Source organism: Sciurus carolinensis, chromosome 19 (assembly GCF_902686445.1).
Source record: "Sciurus carolinensis chromosome 19, mSciCar1.2, whole genome shotgun sequence".
NCBI classification, from domain to species: domain Eukaryota; kingdom Metazoa; phylum Chordata; class Mammalia; order Rodentia; family Sciuridae; genus Sciurus; species Sciurus carolinensis.
The window spans coordinates 21,322,875-21,340,311 of record NC_062231.1 but is presented as its reverse complement, the minus strand read 5'-3'; the positions used below and the strand labels follow the sequence as shown (position 1 = coordinate 21,340,311).

Here is a 17,437-nt window from a genome sequence, read left to right as displayed (position 1 = left end):
AAAAATAATTCAGCTTGTACCTTTTCCCCATCTCTAAAAATTAACTTTTCCCTTCTTCCTTATTATGCAAGCACCCTAATGAGCCTATCTAGAGATGCTAGACTCACGCACATGGACGCATGTTCTGTACCAAGCATGTCAATCAATAAGAGAGTTAACCCGTTTACAACCAGGTCAAGCAGACAGAGAACATTCGAGTCCCGTAGAAAGAACAAGCAGTGTTGTAAACGTTATCAGGGTCACACACACACATACACAGTCACATTTGTGGCTTGCATTGCGTAATACCCTGTAGCCTGGTACGTCAAGGCCTGATAATAGCACGGTTGTCTTCTGACCATGATTACAGAAATCTTTTTCAGTTAAACCACTCTCTGGTTATTCGGTTCAGCTCCCATTTTGATAAGCAAAGATTCTCCCTGAATTCACAAAAAAATATAGAGGCCACTGATTTCATGTCATGTCCTCAAAAAAAAAAAAAAAAAAAAAAAAAAAAAAGTCATCAATGCATGCAAGGTACCACGTGGGGCGCAGACTCCTGGAGAGTGGATGGAGGGAGTTTGCAAGTGAGTTGAAAGAACTCACTGCTGGCCTGAGCTCTGCCGTGGTTACACCCAGGCAGAAGGGACAGAAGACCCCGCAAGAACACAACCAGCCCGGAACAAAGGTGTTGGCGGTAAAGTTAGTGCCAAGTGGAAATGACTTCTATCCAGTTTTTTTTTTTTTAAATGAATGTGAAAAGAATTGAGAACCAGGGCCTATAAATAAGCGAGTTAACTATCAATAAAGAAGCTAAAGTGTGCAGGGACTGTGGCTTTGCTGATTAGGAACTTCAGTCGCCTCAGAGTTGGGAGAGCCCTTTACACATGTCACGGGAGAGCAGGTGTCTCCAGAGAAGGGTCCGAGGAGTTCCCAGGGGACAGGGGGAACCCAGCTCGGGACCAGGGATCTTGACACACATGACAGACACGATGTCAGCCGGAGCCAGACAAAGCAGAGGCTGGTTTACTTAGGAAGGTAGATCCGCATTGGGGGGAAGGCGAGCTGTCTGGAGAAGGAGCAGCCCCGGCCTGGGCTGGGGTCCAGTGCTCACAGAGGGGTCGCATCCGGGCGGGACAGCAGGGGATCCCGGATGGTGCCGCACAATTTCGCGCCAGTTTTCTCTTCACCTGCCGATTTCCCTCGCTCTACAAGGGCAGGGGCCAGGATGGCTGGTGGGCGTTCCCTTTAAGTATTTCTTTGGTTTATTTATTTATTGCAGTGCTGGGGATCGAACCCAGGGCCTCGTGCTTGCGAGGCAAGCGCTCTACCCACTGGGCTATGTCCCCAGCCCTTCAGTCTTTCTCTTTATCCTAAATTCCTGTCTCACATCCTTAGTTTGAATTCTGGAGTCTTTGGCCTTGGGGACTTTTTTTGTTCTTTTAAGACAGAAATACTTCATGCCCAGGTTCCTGGGTTCCACCCCAGCACTGTACAGTCTCCAGGTCATTTGAATCTTTTCTCTGACTGAAGGACAATACCCTGCCGGTCATTTAAATGGCAGCCACAGAGGTTTCCTTTTAAAACGTTGATGGGCACCACCTGGTGTTTATGTCAAGAGTTCTGGGAGGAGGGAGTCGGACAGCCCGTCCAGGGGACAGCAGCCCTCAGGGCTGTGCGCTTGGTTCCTGGACACTCTGCCCACACGGCCAGCTTAGAGCATTTGGGGAACCCAGCTGCCCGTGTCTCTCTCTCTCTTTTTTTTTTTTTTTTTTTTTTCTATTTTAGTTGTAGATGGACTCAGTGCCTTTATTTATTAACGCGGCGCTGAGGATGGAACCCAGTGCCTCACACGTGCCAGGCAAGCGCTCTCCCACCAAGCCACCACCCCAGCCCACGCTGCCTGGTTTCTGAGGCCTCAATTTCCTTTATTTTTGACACCTCAGCCCATTGACTTTGCAGATAATCCAACTGATGGGAATTGTGTTGTTCTGGGTCTCAGGGCTGGAGTGGGTCCGAGGTAGCCACCCAGAGGCCCGGAAGTGCCCAGGGTTGGACCAGTGTAGTGCCTGCTCTGCCTCGGGCGGGCCTGGGAGCCTCTCCAGCCACTGCCCCTCTTGCTCTGGAATCCTGTCATCTGCAGTTGAGACCCGCCTCTCAGGAGGCACATGGGATTTGAAGGCCTGCTTCCCCTTACAATGTCCCCACAAGCATGAACTTTCCACACTCCGATATTGATGTGGAATCTGACTAAGCAATAGGTTTCCAGGGGAAGGAGCTAATTAGTAAATTGGTGGGACTCTTGAAACAAAGCCCTGCTGAGTGCATTTTTGTTTTTTTGTTTTTGTTTTTTTTTAAACCAGCAAGTTTTCTGAGAAGTTCAAAAGGCACCCAGAGGGCTGGGTGATTGACAGAACTTCAATATGCTAATCCCGGGTGCAGGGTCAAAGAGCTAAGCTTCCAGTGGCCTTCCCCCTGGGAGGGCTGAGGCTCCAGCCCACCTCCTGGGTGCCTGAGCTTCGTGAGGCAGCTGTGCCTCATGTGCTGGAGCATGGGCTACATCTGGCGCCCCCTAGAAAGTAGGGGCAGCGCAGCCTGAGTGGACAGAGCACAGAGGCCAAGACCCCAACGGAGGTACATGGCCATGTCAGCTGGAGAAACCGTTCAAGTGAACTAAAATCTGGAGAGCCCGCGGAGACTGGAGCCCGCGGAGACTGGAGCCCGCGGAGACTGGAGCCCGTGGCCTTTGCACGTGTGACTCGGTGGCTCTGGGAGCCCTGTTTGTTTGCGTTACCCCCAGGAGGGCTGTGCTGGGGACCATCCAAAGGGGAGCTGCTCTGGATCTGCCTTCCCCGCAGGCTTCCCCGAGGGGCAACAGGCCAGGGGCCTTCTGCAGCTCCCGCGCCTTCTGCAGCTCCGCGCCTTCTGCAGCTCCCGCGCCTTCTGCAGCTCCCGCGCCTTCTGCAGCTCCCACGCCTTCTGCAGCTCCGCGCCTAGGGCTCCCTGGCCTGGGACCAGCTGCACTGTCTCTGTCAGCTGCAGGCGGCTGCAGGGGTGCGGTCAGCAATCCAAAGTGGGTGCAGGGGCTTCATCCTGGTCCCACCTCATGCAAGGGAGGTGGATGAGCAGGGGGTCAGCCTATTTTTGCTTTGGAAATGGAGATAAGCGAGGATGTGGGGGGAAAGACACACTCCTACATGGCTGGTGGAGTTGCAAATAGGTGCAGCCACTCCGCAAAGCAGTATGGAGATTGCTCACAAAACTTGGAATGGAACCACCATCTGGCCCAGCTGTCCCACTCCTCGGTCCATTCCCAAAGGACTTAAAGTCAGCATACTACAGTGACACAGCTGCAGCTCAATTCACAATAGCAAAACTAGATGGCCTTCAACAGAGGAATGGATAAAGAAACTATGGTATGTATCCACAATGGAATATTAATCAGTCATGAAGAATGAAGTGATGGCATTTGCAGGTAAATGGATGGAGTTGGAGAATATCATTCCAAGTAAAATGAGCCAATCCCAAAAAACCAAAGGCCAAATGTTTTCTGTGATAAGCGGATGCTGATCCATAGTGGGGGGCGGGTAGGGAAGGATGAAGGAAATTTGGATTGTACAAAGGGGAGGGCGGAGAGGTGTGGGGCAGTGGGGATGGGAAGGACGGTAAATTGAGAGACATTATTACCCTATATACATGTATGGAAAAAATGTTATGAAAAATTTAAAAAATAGAAGAAAAGTTAAAAAGGAAGAAAACAGGGCTAAGGAGGGAATAGAGGAAAAGCACGTGGCACAGTGCGGTGTCCATACAGTAGGCGCTCAGCGCCCATTCACTGACTTCCTAACTGCGGTCACGTAGTGTCAGAACTCGGGCCTCAAGGGAATGCCCCCAAATCCTCGAGCAGGACCAGGATTGGCGTGCCCTCCGAATCCTCAAAAGCTGCAGAGCAGAGGGAGCTGAGGAGCGAGGGAGGAAGGACGCAGGTACCGCCAGGAGGAGCCAGGGCGGAAGGCAGGGCGGCCTTAGCCCGCCAGGGTCTGCATCCGGGGAGCCCCGTGGAGGACGGGGGACGGGGAGAGCCAGGCCAGAGGAGCCGGAGGGGTCAGGGACCTCCCGGGGAGGAGGCTGCGCAGGCCAAGCGCTGGCAGGCCACCCCCTTCCGCAGCCCCGCCTCCTCAGTGTCCCTCGCTGGACTCGGCCCAGGGCCTGAGGGATCATAGCACAGAGGCCAGGAGCCAGCCCTGTCCTGGGCTGCAGGCCGGCCCCGCGTCCTCACCGAGGGACTTGGGCATCTCCGTCATCTGCGTCATTGAGAAATGTGCACGATTGCACGGGGGCAGCAGCAGCAGTGGCCAGCGTGCCCGGCGCGGCGCTGGCCTCGCTCTCTGTGCGTCCCCTCCTGGCGTGGGGCAGCCCCATCACGAGGCAGACCTTAGATTCAGAAGGGCCACCAGGAGGGGCGGCCCCGTCCTGGCCCCTGGGGACAGGCTGCCAACTCCCTGCTGGCCCCCTTGGGGCAGGGGGCCTCCCCTCCACGAGGATCGAATGGGGCGCGGCCAGGCGGGTCTGAGCAGCCGGAACCCACAGGGGCGGGAGGCAAGGAGGCGGCCTCGCAGAACCACGCAGCGCCGCCCTCCGGAACCCCCCGACCAGGCCCAACTCAGTCATAGGCGTGGCCGGCTCGGCCCCCAGCGGGGTCTTCACGTGCTCCGGGGCCCAGAGAGAGGGAGCTGGTGTTCTCACTCCAGCCTGGAACACCCAGTTGATTATAAAGGCACCGGTGTCGTCCCAGCGGCTCGGGAGGCTGAGGCAGGAGGATCGAGAGTGCAAAGTCAGCCTCAACCACTCAGCGAGACTCTGTCTCTAAATAAAATATTTTTAAAAGGGCTGGGGGTGTGGTTCAGTGGTTAAGCACCGTGGGTTCCATCTCCCAGCCGCGGGGGTGGCTTTGTCTCCATCCCAGCCACTGTGCCCACAGGTCAGGCCTGTTTCCTGCCTCCACCTGTTTTCCTTAGGTCCTCACAGACTCAGTGTGTCACCCAACTCTTGAGAACCACCCCCTGCAGCTCAAACCACGTCCTGTGGCCACACATCTGGATGCTGAAGGAGATGCCCCCGAAGGCAGAGTTCCCTCTCAATCATGGTCCGGTGGTCCAGGTGTGGCCCTGCTCCATGAGGGCCAGTGCCACACAACTCAAGCCCAAAGGGACTTTTTCTTGGGTGGTGGGTACTGGGGATTGAACCCAGAGGCGCTTAACCACTGAGCCGCATCTGCAGCCCTTTTTTATTTAGAGACAGGGTCTTGCTGAGTTGCTTAGGGCCTAATAAGTTGCTGAGGCTGGCCTCCAACTTGCAATCCTCCTGCCTCAGCCTCCTGACCTGCTGGGATGACAGGTGTGCGCCACCTTGCCCAGCTCTGAAGGAAATATTTTGAAAAGTAATTTTTCACTGGTGCCTGGGACCACCCTCCCATAGACCCTGACTGTCAGGCACTGCCCTCTGCGAGGTCCAGACAAAGCCCTTCTCGCTTGGGGGGTGATTCCTGTAATTGTGGGTTCCACCTATCCCTGGGAGGCAGAGCTGAGCCTGACCGAGGACACAGCTGGGATCCACAGGGCCACGCTCCTCCCGCCAGGCAGGAGGAACCGTGGGGACGTTTATCCTCATCATCGCATGCCGCACGCCCCGCGTGTGTGCACCTGGAACAGCAGGGGGAAGGGAGGATGTGGACCCCCCAGTCAGGAAGCCGAGCTCTCCCTCCGCAGGAGGCAGCAAAGGCCAGCAGGGACAGAAGAATCCGGAACTCAAAGTGCGAAAAGGAGAAAGACCTGTACAAATCAGGAAGTTCCACTTCTTAAGATAAGACGGAGCAGCGGCCGAGGAAGGGCGGCTGATAAGGCGTAGGATGAGGAGAAACTGCGTCTTTGAGAAACAAAACCCACACGTGCCTGCTCCGGGCATCCTGGGCTGCAGGGCCCCCTCCAGGGCAGGCCGAACCACTGACCGGCCCCTGGGCCTCTTGACCACCACGGATCTTGTCAATCAGAGTGGCGGGCACCCCGTCTGTCCACCGCCCTTGCCTGCGGCCTCATTCCTTATGAAACGACCTTAGGCAATAGCGGGTTAATGAGCTAATGGCCTCTCCTGTGCTAATTGGCTCTGAGGCCACCATTTTTCGGGAAGGAGACCTTAAGAGCCACTTCCTGGCCCTTGGATGCAGCTGAGTCAGTTCATATCTCTGGGCCTCCATTTCCTTACCTTCAGGAAACTAGAGGAGGTGGACTTCATGTCCAAGGAAGGGGTGACCTCTGAGTTGGGCCTGGGAGAGAGAAAGGAGGCGGCGGCCACAGGGAGGCCAGGTCGGACGGAGGCAGCTCCGAATGGCCGGGAAGACCGCAAGCCGAGCATCACTATGGCTGCATCCTCAAGGGGTCGGGAAGAGCCCTGCAAAACGTCCCCGAGGGGCTGGGACTTCCGATCTGTTCATTCATCATCTTGATGCAAACAAAAAGTCTGCCCTGATGAGACTCACTAAGGATCCTACGCCGAACGGGGAGAAAATTCCAGAAAGGAGGGCTCCATAAGGTGAGCGCTCCTGTGAATCGGCTCATCCTCAGGACGCAGCGGCAGGAGATGGAGTGGGACTGGCCAGCGGTCCCAGCAACGGGGGACGCCCGTGGGGTGGGAGTCATCAGGAGCCCGGATCCTGACCGGGAAGCTGTTCTTTAGGAAACGGTAACGGGGACAGGGCTCTCAAGTGGAGAGTGAGTGACGATTAAAGACCAGCTTGAAATGAACTCGCAACTCGCTCAGCGGTTTCCTGGCGGGTGAGGCACCAGGACCCCAGCGCTCACATCCTAAGGGTGGAGAAGACCGAGGCCGGGCGGGGCCGGGTTGGACAGCGCAGCCCTGCTCTGTGCCCTGCAGTGGTGGCAGGAGATCGCCACTCCCTCGGAGCCAAGTTCAGCCTCAGAATCCTTCTTAACACCGTCCGGTAAGCAGCCTCTGAGCACTCGACTCACAAAGTCCCATCTGCGGTCTAACTGGGGTCCTGCAGCTGGACGCAGCCGGGCTCCGGCCGACACCTAGACCTCCCGATGGCTCTGAGGCTTCTTTCTCACCTCGTAGGTTCCAAACTACATTAAAACTGCATTAAAAATAAAATCTGAAGCAGCGTCTATGGAAGCGTCGGAAGGTGCTCAGAAATCACAGGGCGCCTGAGTTTTGCGCCCCTGGGAAACGACGTGAAAGATTTAAAAAATGGAAATCCTCTGAATTCAAATAATAAAAGTGAAGCTTCCACCACGGGCATTTGACAAAATAAATAATCTTGTTAGAAATTCCCTCAGGCTGATTAATGGTTCGTCTATTTGTTTCTCTCTCTGGGCTCAGAGTGAGTTTCGTCTGTGTTGCGGGAAGTCCCCGTGTGTGCGGGGTCAGCTTGCTTAGGTCAACCCAGGGACAGAGGGGAGGGGAGCCGAGGGGGGTTGGCCTCTGCAGAATCATGCAGCAGGTGTTCTGGTACTTTCTCAGTTCCTCTGACTCTGCTTTCAGTTCCTTCTCCTCTGAAAGGCTCCTGCCAGCTCTGAGTCCTGGAGTGATGTCCCGGTCACCAAGTAAGGTCGTATGTGTTGTGTACTGCACAACTGGAGAGGGCTCCATTCTCCTCTGGAGACCCAGCAAGTTAGCATGAGCAACCTATTTTCAGACTCAGAACATTTCTCAGGATGTTCCTCCTCTCTCCCTGTCTGTCATGGAAGCCTACGGGCTAGGCCTCAGATCTGACGCACATTCACATGGCCTGATGGGCCACAGCCTAAGCATTTCCTGAAGACCCACTCTACAGTCAAAGTTAACGAGATACATAGCAGATATTTTTGAGGAATGGGGGAGACCAGGGTTTGAATCCAGAGGTGCTTAACCACAGAACCACATCCCCAGCACCCCCTTTTTTTTTTATTTTTTAAATTTGAGACAGTGTCTCACTCAGTTGCTGAGACTGGCCTCAAACTTGTGATCCTCCTGCCTCAGCCTCTCAAGCCAGTGGGATTACAGGCGTGCACTACTGCCTGTAAAAAGCTACCTAGCAGATTTTTGCACGTCCCTGAGAGAAGTCTTAAGTCCACTCTTGCAATGGCAATGAAATACCCCGTGGGATAATGAGCCAGGCCATGAGCAGCCACGATCCCAGAGTTAGCGACCAGTGTCTGACATAGGTCCTTAATGTGTTCAGCACCTGGCACCTTGCGGGCATCGTCACACAGTGCCAGAGCGCCGAGCGTTGGGGTGCCTGCCTCAGCCTAGGGCTGACCCCCATTTCTGTCACTTGCAGGTAAGCAAGTGACCTCAACTTTGCATCTCCTCACCCTGCCAAGTAGGCTGGTCAATAGAATCAATCGCGATCACGCAAGAGAGTCCTGTAGCACGACGCCTGGCCAGTGACTCCCCATTCCTGTGACCCGCTCCGGTTGCTGTACTTCACATGACGCAGTGAAGCAGAAAGGCCGCCGTCGCTGCCCGTGTCCTGCAGAGAGGCGAACGTGTCCCGGGACACGGAGGAAGCCAGCGAGTGCCCGTGCTGGGTGTTCACCCCGGGCTTCCAGCAGGAGGCCCCAGGTCCCTGCGCCCTCCTGGCTCCCGCGGGCCTGCGCATTCAGACACGCTCATCGCCTCCCCAGGCTGCACGGTGCGGCCGGCACGCAGGACCTCGCAGCTGCAGCTCTAACGGACCCGTCTCCCATGGAGCCCTGCGTTCCCCTGCCGAGATGCCCAGGCCGGGGCCACACAGTGCCTGCGCTTCTGCCTTCGAGTCACGGCACACGTCAGATTGCTGCCTGACTGGGGGCCTAGGAACAGGGCCTTCACGCAGGGCCACCGTCTGGTGCCCGCGACCTTCAGAGATCCCAGTAGGGGACAAGGTGGTCGTTTTGCTCGCCGCTGCAGAACAACACAGTGCTTAGGAGAAACCCAGACCTTTAGGTCTTCCGTCCATCAGGCGGAAGGCTCAGGGGTGGGTCCAGGTTTCCTGGGCCCCGGCGATTACTCAATTTCAGAATCATTTTTAAGAATTTAGAATCAGGTGTGGGAACGCCACAGAGCTGGAGGGCAGATCAGTGGTTGCCAGGGGCTGGGAATGGTGGAGGGAGGGAGTGAGAGAGAGAGAGATGGGTGTGGTGAGAAAACCGGCCAGAGGAGCCTGGCCCCGGGGTGCCCGTCTCTCATCCCCGTAGCTTGGAGGCTGAGGCAGGAGGATTGCAAGTTGGAGGCTGGCCTCAATAAGTTGAGCTAGGCTCTAAACAACTTAGTGAGACCTTGTTTCAAAAAATAAAAAGGGGGGCTGGGGAGATAGCTCAGTTGGTAGAGTGCTTGCCTCTCAAGCACAAAGCCCTGGGTTCAAGCCCCAGCACTGCAAAAATAAATAAATAAAAATAAAGATAAAAATAAAAATAAATAAAAAGGACTGGGGATGTGGCTCAGTGATAGAGCGTCCCTGGATTCAATCCCCAGTACCAAAAAAAAAAAAGGCAGGGGTTGGGGGGTTTGCTGGAACTTCTTAAGACCCGACACACAAATGAGTGCATAGAAAGCCCACGGACTCGGGCTGGGGATGTAGCTCAGTTGGTAGAGTGCTTGCCTCTCGTGAGCACAAGGCCCTGGGTTCAATCCCAGCACTTCCAAAGCAAGAAACAAAAAAAACAAAAGAAACCCCAGGGACTCTGAACAAGATAGGTGGATTGTGGTTGCTGATGTTCAGATCGTACTTCAGTTTTGCACAGCACTGTCCTGGGGGTCAACCATGTAAGAGGAAGTCAAGATCTTCTCTGAACAGCTTGTGACTCGCCCATGAGCTTAAAGGGTTTAAAAATTCCGATAGCAGTAGGAAGAGAGAATTCTAGGGGCAAGAAAACCCAAAGGACAGGTAGAAGTCCGGAGAAGGGCTCAGGCCCAGGGACAAGGTCGCCCACTTGACCTTGGCTGGCTTCTGGAAAACCCCCCTTCTGGCTGAGCAGTGGTAGAATATGGAAGACCGGGTGACCCGAGTTGCAAAACCATTCCGGGACCCACACGTCCCCAAGTTCTGGGTGGACGCCAAGCGCGAGGCCGCCGCTTAGGAACGCGGGAGACTCACCCACGTGAACGGGTCGGCTCCAGGGGCTCCAGAGCCCCGCGGCTCTGCAGGCGGCGCTGACGGCGGCTCTGACTTGCACCGAGTACTCGGCGACGGCGTCGACCACGGAGAGGAAGGCGTTGCTGGAGATCCTCTCCATCTGCCCGGAAGAAAGCATTCTGAGGGTCCCGAAAGCCCTGGCTTACGGCGCTGCACAGAGCAAAGTGGTCCACTGGGAAAGGCATTGAAACCAGCTGGCCCTGCGTGGCAAGGGCCAGGTGATCCAGTCGGGCACAACGCAGGTTTCAGGTGCAAAGACCAGAGTAGCCTCGGTCAGTCTGCATAAGCTCCCCCGCCTTGTCCTTTCTGTGTCCTGAAGTCACCTTCCTGAGCAGCCTCGCAGGGTTGCCATCATATAGAGCTGGTGTCTGCAAACTCCTGCTACTGATTTTTAATGGCCCAGGTTTTTTGTTTGTTTTTTGGTACTGTGGACTGAACCCACGGGTGCTTAGCCGCTGAGCCCTGTCCCAGCTTTTTTTTAATTGTTAGTTTTGAGACAGGGTCTCCCTGAGTTGCTTAGGGTCTCTCTAATTTGCTGAGGCTGGCCTCCAACTTGTGATCCTCCTGCCTCAGGCTCCCAAGCCACTGGGATTTCAGGGGTGCGCTACCTCACTCAGTGGCTTAGGTATTTTTAAGTGGTTGAATGTGGAGAGCGGTGACTGAGATCCAGGGTCTCTGGTGACCTCATGGCTGTGGCATGCCCCATGCCTGGGAATGTTCCTGTGCAAGGGCACAGGAGGCTCAGCTGCTGTGGCAATGCCTTGCATGAGGAGGCTCTGTGCAAGAGTCCTCTCAGCTCTGACCTTGATCTCAGGCACACGGCTCCTGGGAACAGAGGAAGTCTCATGCTGGACAACCACCATATTTCACCAGCTCTGCTTCTCTGGTTTCTGCCTGCTTTTAACAGTATCTTTGAACAATGGACTTTCTCCAGAGCCACACAAGGCTCCTAACATTGTAACTGTGGATTGCAACTGTGGAAAAGCTACATAGATGTCCTCGTTCCTGGAAATTTCCTGAATACAAAGAATAATGGTTGCATAGTCTTTTGATAATGAGACATATATAAACAAAGATTGCTGGCCCAACTCTTGAGATCAGCATCTCCATCAGAGAGCAGGCTCCACCCAATCCCAGCTTCATCTTTAAGATCTGTGTCTGTGAATCTCTATTTTCCAATCCCCCTTCACCAGACGCCAGAGTTCGGCTGTGCTGGTTGGGCAGTTGAAAAATACAAAAAGAGGAGTCATGTTTCACGAGACATGACAATCACACAGAATTGAAATTTCAGTGTCCGACCTAGATGCCTAGATGTCCTTCAATTGATAAATGGATAAAGAAACTGTGATATATATATATATATATATATATATATATATATATACACACACACAATGGAATATTACTCAGCCATAAAGAATGATAAAATTATGGCATTTGCAGGCAAATGGATGAAATTGGAGAATATCATGCTAAGTGAGATAAGCCAATCTCAAAAAAACAAAGGACGAATGATCTCGCTAATAAGCGGATGATGACACGTAATGGGGGGTAGGAGGGGGGCAAGAATGGAGGAAGGAAGGACTGCATAGAGGGAAAAGAGGGGTGGGAGGGGTGGGGGGGAGAGAAAAAAAACAGAATGAATCAAACAACATTACCCTATGTAAATTTATGATTACACAAATGGTATGCCTTTACTCTATGTACAAACAGAGAAACAACATGTATCCCATTTGTTTACAATAAAAAAAAAAAAAAGAAATTTCAGTGTCCGCAAATGATGTGTTATGGGAACCAGGCTCACCCATTTGTTTGTATATTGTGTGTGGCTGCTTGTATTCTACAGTGGCAGAGCTGGGTAATTTTGACAGAAAAATGTAAAAGCCTCTGGCCCTTTACAAAAAAGCTTGCAGATCCTCTATATACAGGAAGGTCTTGACAGAGCAGAGCCAGGGCTGCGGATGAGAGGCACAGAGCCGTGACCTTGAACCAAAGGTGGGCAGGCCTGGCTCCTCCTCCAGCTGACTGCAGGGCAGGTTCCTTGACCTCTCTGAGCCTCAGTTGCTTCATCCATAAAATGGGAATAACAGCACCAAAGTCAGGCATCATTAAGGAGAATCATTTTTGTTAAGCCCAAGTCTAAGGACGTGGGAAAATTGCAACATTTAACCAGCTTTAGACCTACATCAACAATCGTTTTCCGTGATTTAATATATGCTCAGTAAATAGGAGTTTGCTGCAGGCAATTTAGCAATTCTAGACGGATTGCAGATTATTTAGCATTAAAGCGAGACTACCTTCTCACAGATGGGTCTTCTGCTTTTCCTCCACTGGCTTATCAGTGTTACTACCATCCTAAATCAGAGCTGTATCTCTGACACCTGCCTCTTACGTACTCCCTGGATGTGTCCCTCCCTCCTTCACTGCTGTCCCCTGACCACTGCCTATTTCAGCTTGGACCACTGCAGTAGCCACTAAGGAGTATCCTCTGTCCATGTGGCTCCTCCCTACCCACATCCAGCTTTTATATTACTACCAAAATTATTATTCTACTCAGCAAATGTGGTCCTATTTCTCTATCACGCAGAACCCTTCTATGCTGGCCATGGTGTATGGCCACAAGATTTTTTCTTTTAAAAAAAAAATCCTACCAAGTTGGGTGTAGGGGTATATGCCAGTAATTCCTAGTGAGTGGGGAGGCTGAGGCAGGAGGACCGCAAGTTCAAAGCAACTTAGAAAGGCCCCAAGCAACTTAGAGAGACGTGGTGTCTAAAGAAAATATAAAAAAGGGTTGGAGATGGGACTCAGGTGTAAATCACCCCTGGGTTCAATCCATGGCACCAAAATAAAATGAAATGAAGGAATAACCCCCTACAGAGCCACTCCGGGAGAAGTCGCAGTGTACACAGGAAGTAGCATGGCAGAGCCGGCCTCGGGTCCAGGCCACCTGAATGGCCTCCACTCGGCTAAGGAGCCGCGCGCTCTCGAGCCTGTAAGGGCTTCCTTTTCCTGCCAGCCCTGCTGGACAACTGGTTCCTGACCGTCCCTGGCCCACAGGGAGGTGAGCACGGAAATGCAGAGCACGCTGTAGCAACTTGGCACTGGGACGTGGGGACATGGTCCTGGCCTCCGAGCCCAGGATCCTGGGGCTCGTGTCCCACCTGCCTCTGGCTGTTTCCCAGCAGGTCCCGACTGCAGCCACGGGGGTGCCCCCTCTGCCCTGCCCAGGCAGGCGCTGACTCACCTGCAGTTCCTGTCTGTGGCGCCCCCAGAACGCTTCCTTTAGACTTCCACTGGTTTTTACCGAGCAGAGGCCGAGGCCCCAGCCGGAGCAGAATCGGGGCCTTGTTAAAACACCTTCCCATCCTGCCCCACCAAGCCTCTGTGCAGACATGGGTGGGATCTCGTGGCTTTGCATTCACGTTTTCTCTTCTCAGCGAGACGGGCACAGAGCCTGGCTCTGCTGTTTTCCTCTAGCGAGGTGACTCTGGGCTGGGCATTTCATGTCTTTGACCTGGCCTTTCCTCTCCCCAGGAAGAGAGGGTGACATGATAAAGCTGGACACTTGATTTATCCTCAAGGAATGTTGGCAGTTTCTAGCGAGGTGGGGTTTTATTTTGTTTTATTATTTTTCTGAGGTGGATCTACTTGTGTTGCCCAGGCTGGCCTCGAAGTTGTGATCCTCCTGCCTCAGCCTCCCCGGCCCTGCCCGAGGAGCTGGGATGATGGGCATGTGCCATTCAACCCTGCTATATTTTTGAAAGTGTGATAAAATACATTCAATAAAAATTGACCATCTGCAGCATTTTAAAGCGTACAGGTCGGCGGTTTTAAATACAGTCGATCTTCCCACGCTTTTCATCTCGCACAACTGTCCCTCTGGGCGGGAGCGTGGCTCTGGGGACCAGCTCGCGTGGAATCGTGAGCGACAGCTCCAGTCTGGTCTCAGAGCCTGAGCACGCTGGGTGCTCCGAGGAGTGGAGTCACACAGTTCTTTGTCCTTCTCAGGGTGACTCGTTCCCTTACACCACGTCCTCAGAGTTCATCCAGGTGTGAGCACCTGCCAGTGTCCTCTCTCCTAAAGGCCGAGTGACAGCCAAGCGTGGTGGCGCACACCTGTCCTCCCAGCAACTCGGGAGGCTGAGGCAGGAGGACTGCAAGTTAGGGGAGGCCCTAAGCCACTTGGCGAGACCCTGTCTTTAAATAAAATGTAAAAAAAAGGGCTGGGGATGTGGCTCAGTGGTTAAGCACCCCTGGGTTCAATCCTGGATTGTCCCCCAAATAAATAAATAAATGAACAAACAAACAATACAGGCCGAGTGACATAGTCCAGTGTATGCAGGCAACCCTTCTAGTGGATGCCCTCATCCATCCCTGGTGCTTGGGTTGCTTCTGGCTTTTGGCAGTTGTGAACAGCACAGCCATGATCGTGGATATGGAAACGTCTCTTTGAGACCCTGTTCTGGAGTCCTCTTTCTGCCTGTTTGTGTGTGTCCAGCCATGGAACGGTCGACTCTTAGAGCGGGTGGTTCTGGGAACACTGAGTTTTCTGTTTCCAACAGCAGCTGCGACATTTTACATTTTTCCCTCCTCTACCCACGGGGTTTTCTCTGCCCCTCGGTGTGATCTTTGGTTCTAAGCACGTCCTTTCAGAACAAAAGGCTCAGAAAGTTTGGCGTATTTCCATAATACCTGGGTGGATTTAGTGGACCTTGTTCCAACCCAACTACTACCAAGGCGGTCCATGGAGAAAAAAATGTCTTATGTTTATAAAATGAATATCTGACATGGAATATCGGAACCCTCTGAAGAATTACCTGCAAATAATCCTTCTTGGTGTTGTAAATCTTCACTTCATAATCAAAGCAGTGGTGTGGGAAGGCAGAAAATGGTTTGTCCCATTGGATGGAGAGATGAGTTCCTTGAATCTGGGCGGTGACGTTGGCTGGCGGATTTGCTCGAGCTGAGTTAGAGGGGGAGAGGTCAGTGGTGACCAGGGCCAATGAGCTCCAATCCACCCACACCTCTCCAGGCATCGGGATTCACCATTAGATCTTTTCTGGGGGGTTATGGTGGATTGAACTCAGAGGTACTTGACCACTGAGCCACATCCCCAGCCCTATTTTGTGTTTTATTTAGAGACAGGGTCTCACTGAGTTGCTTAGCACCTCGCTTTTGCTAAGGCTGGCCCTGAACTTGCGATCCTCCTGTCTCAGCCTCCCAAGCCGCTGGGATGACAGGCATGCGCCACGGCACCCGGCTTTACCATTAGATCTAATCCGTGATCTCATCTCAAGCCACAGGAAGCTGGGGACTTCCGTAGGACTCCTGTATTGTGCTGTGAAGGAGAGACCCTCCTTGTGAACTGTAGAGATTACTACCGACTGAATGGCACAGATGAATCCTTGCTCCCAGTCAGCTCTCAGCTCGGGGAAAGACTCGCCTTTCCGTCCCTTCAACCGTCTGAGTTAGACCAAGCTCAAGCTAAACCAGGCTTTGGAGGGAACCCTGTCCCGGACCTACCACCACATCCTGCTTCCACTTAGCAGCAGGTCTGTGGTCCTGGACAAATCAATGTCCCTTCCTGGGCTTCGGTTTTTGCTGTTGTGCTTTATGGGGGGAACAAGCAGGAAGCTTCAAAGTCCTTGTGCGTTAAATGAACAGGCTGAAGTCCCCTCTCCTTGGATGTCGCTGGTTGTTTTATGGTTGTGTAAGGTTCATGGAAAGTACTTCTAAGTGTCTGTCCTTGTCCTAAGTTAATGACTGAGATCTCCCAGTTAACGGATCACAGGGACACGCTAAGACTGGGATCCAGTGGCTTCAACGTCAGCCATCCTGAAACAGAAAGTTCTCAACCAAGAAAGTACTTGTTTCTTTCCGTAAATCCTAGGACTTGATCTTAAAATAAATTCCTATAATCTGCACCAAGTTGTAACCATTTTGACTTTATCATTTGTTTCCTATAGGTCTCTGTCAGTTTTTCACTGCCTATTTTCATAAAAGTGAGCTTTTTAGGTTGCATCGGAAATACACTATTGAAGAGAAAAGCAAAGGCTTCCACTCTTTGAACAGAGTTCTACTCTGTTCGATGTTGGGGGTCTCACAAGCCGAATCGTGCCCTTGGAAAATATAAATTTTGTGTATTCATGGAACGTTTATGCCAGGTACTGGTTCTAAGTCCTCGATAATTATTAACACCACGTTGTCACAGAAACCTGGCAAGAAGTCGTCACATACCCCTGGTTTTGATATAAGAAGACTAAAGTGCAGAGGACACGGAGCTTGTCCATGTCACTGATCTGGGTTCAAGTCCAGCCCGGGGGGCTCCCTAGCTCCTGCGGATAAGCACCCCACCACCGAAGTCTCAGGTTAGTGATTAGTGACCAGGATGCTGTGGGAAAGGTTCCCAGGGACCTCTGTCCATCCAGGTTCTAGGATGAGGGGAGGCAGCTTGTGCAGAGCATTAAGCAGACAATACCAGGAGCGGGTTTTGAGCTGAGAACTGCCCGCCAAGGGTGGACACTTGCTGACTGGGGAATGCCCACAGGTGGGCCAGATTGGTGAGGGACCATTAACAGGAACGCTTTTGGGCCGTGGGGGGCTCGGCCTGGGAGACCTGGAGGCCTTTGGACAGCGGGACCACGCTGTGGGGTAAGGGCTGGAAAGTGCTCTGGGTGGAGCTGATTGGCGCCCTTGGGCGGTGAGTCCAGTTTCCTAGTGCAGAGATTCTCACTGGGAGAATGTTCCCCCTCTGAGGGAAATTTTGGCAAAGTCTGGGACGTTCTTTTGTCATAACCCAGAGAGCCGGGAAAAGGGTGGAGAAGGAGGGGTACTCTTGGTGTCAGGGGACAGATGGAGGAGGATGGTGGAACCAGGTTAAGAGAATGGTTCCGTACAATGAACCCACTGTGCTGATGGCCCATAGGCTTTCTTTGCCAAAAAGTCATCTGCCTGCAGCCCCGCCTGACCTGCGGGGACAGGAAGTATCACATTTCCTCAACGAACCAAGGCCAGGGGCGAAGGTCAGGCAGTCCAGGTGGGTCACAAATGGTGGGGGTCAGGAGATGAGGGCTGGTGATCACAGAAGAGGCAGTGATGGACCCGGAGTGGTGAGCCACGCCTGTCACCCCAGGGGGATTGAGAGGTCCAGGCAGGAGAGTCGCAAGTTCAAAGCCAGCCCCGGCAACCTAGGGAGGCCCTAAGCAACAGCGAGACCCCTGTCTCAAAATGAAAAATTAAAAGGGCTGGGGAAGGAAGTCAGTGGTTAAGCACCCTTGGGCTGAATTC

At 53.1% G+C, this 17,437-nt stretch overlaps 1 protein-coding gene across 2 annotated transcripts in view; it reads right to left on the bottom strand.

Moving 5' to 3' along the window:
- The window catches only part of Il5ra (interleukin 5 receptor subunit alpha), a 37,771-nt gene that overhangs the window by 7,317 nt on the left and 13,017 nt on the right, over positions 1–17,437 (bottom strand). For both annotated transcript variants that reach the window (XM_047534800.1, XM_047534801.1), the window contains 2 exons: positions 14,968–15,113; positions 10,112–10,250 (listed from right to left, as the gene is read on the bottom strand). In XM_047534800.1, coding sequence (XP_047390756.1) covers positions 10,112–10,250; positions 14,968–15,113 — 285 coding nt within the window. The remainder of the gene's footprint in view (positions 1–10,111; positions 10,251–14,967; positions 15,114–17,437) is intronic.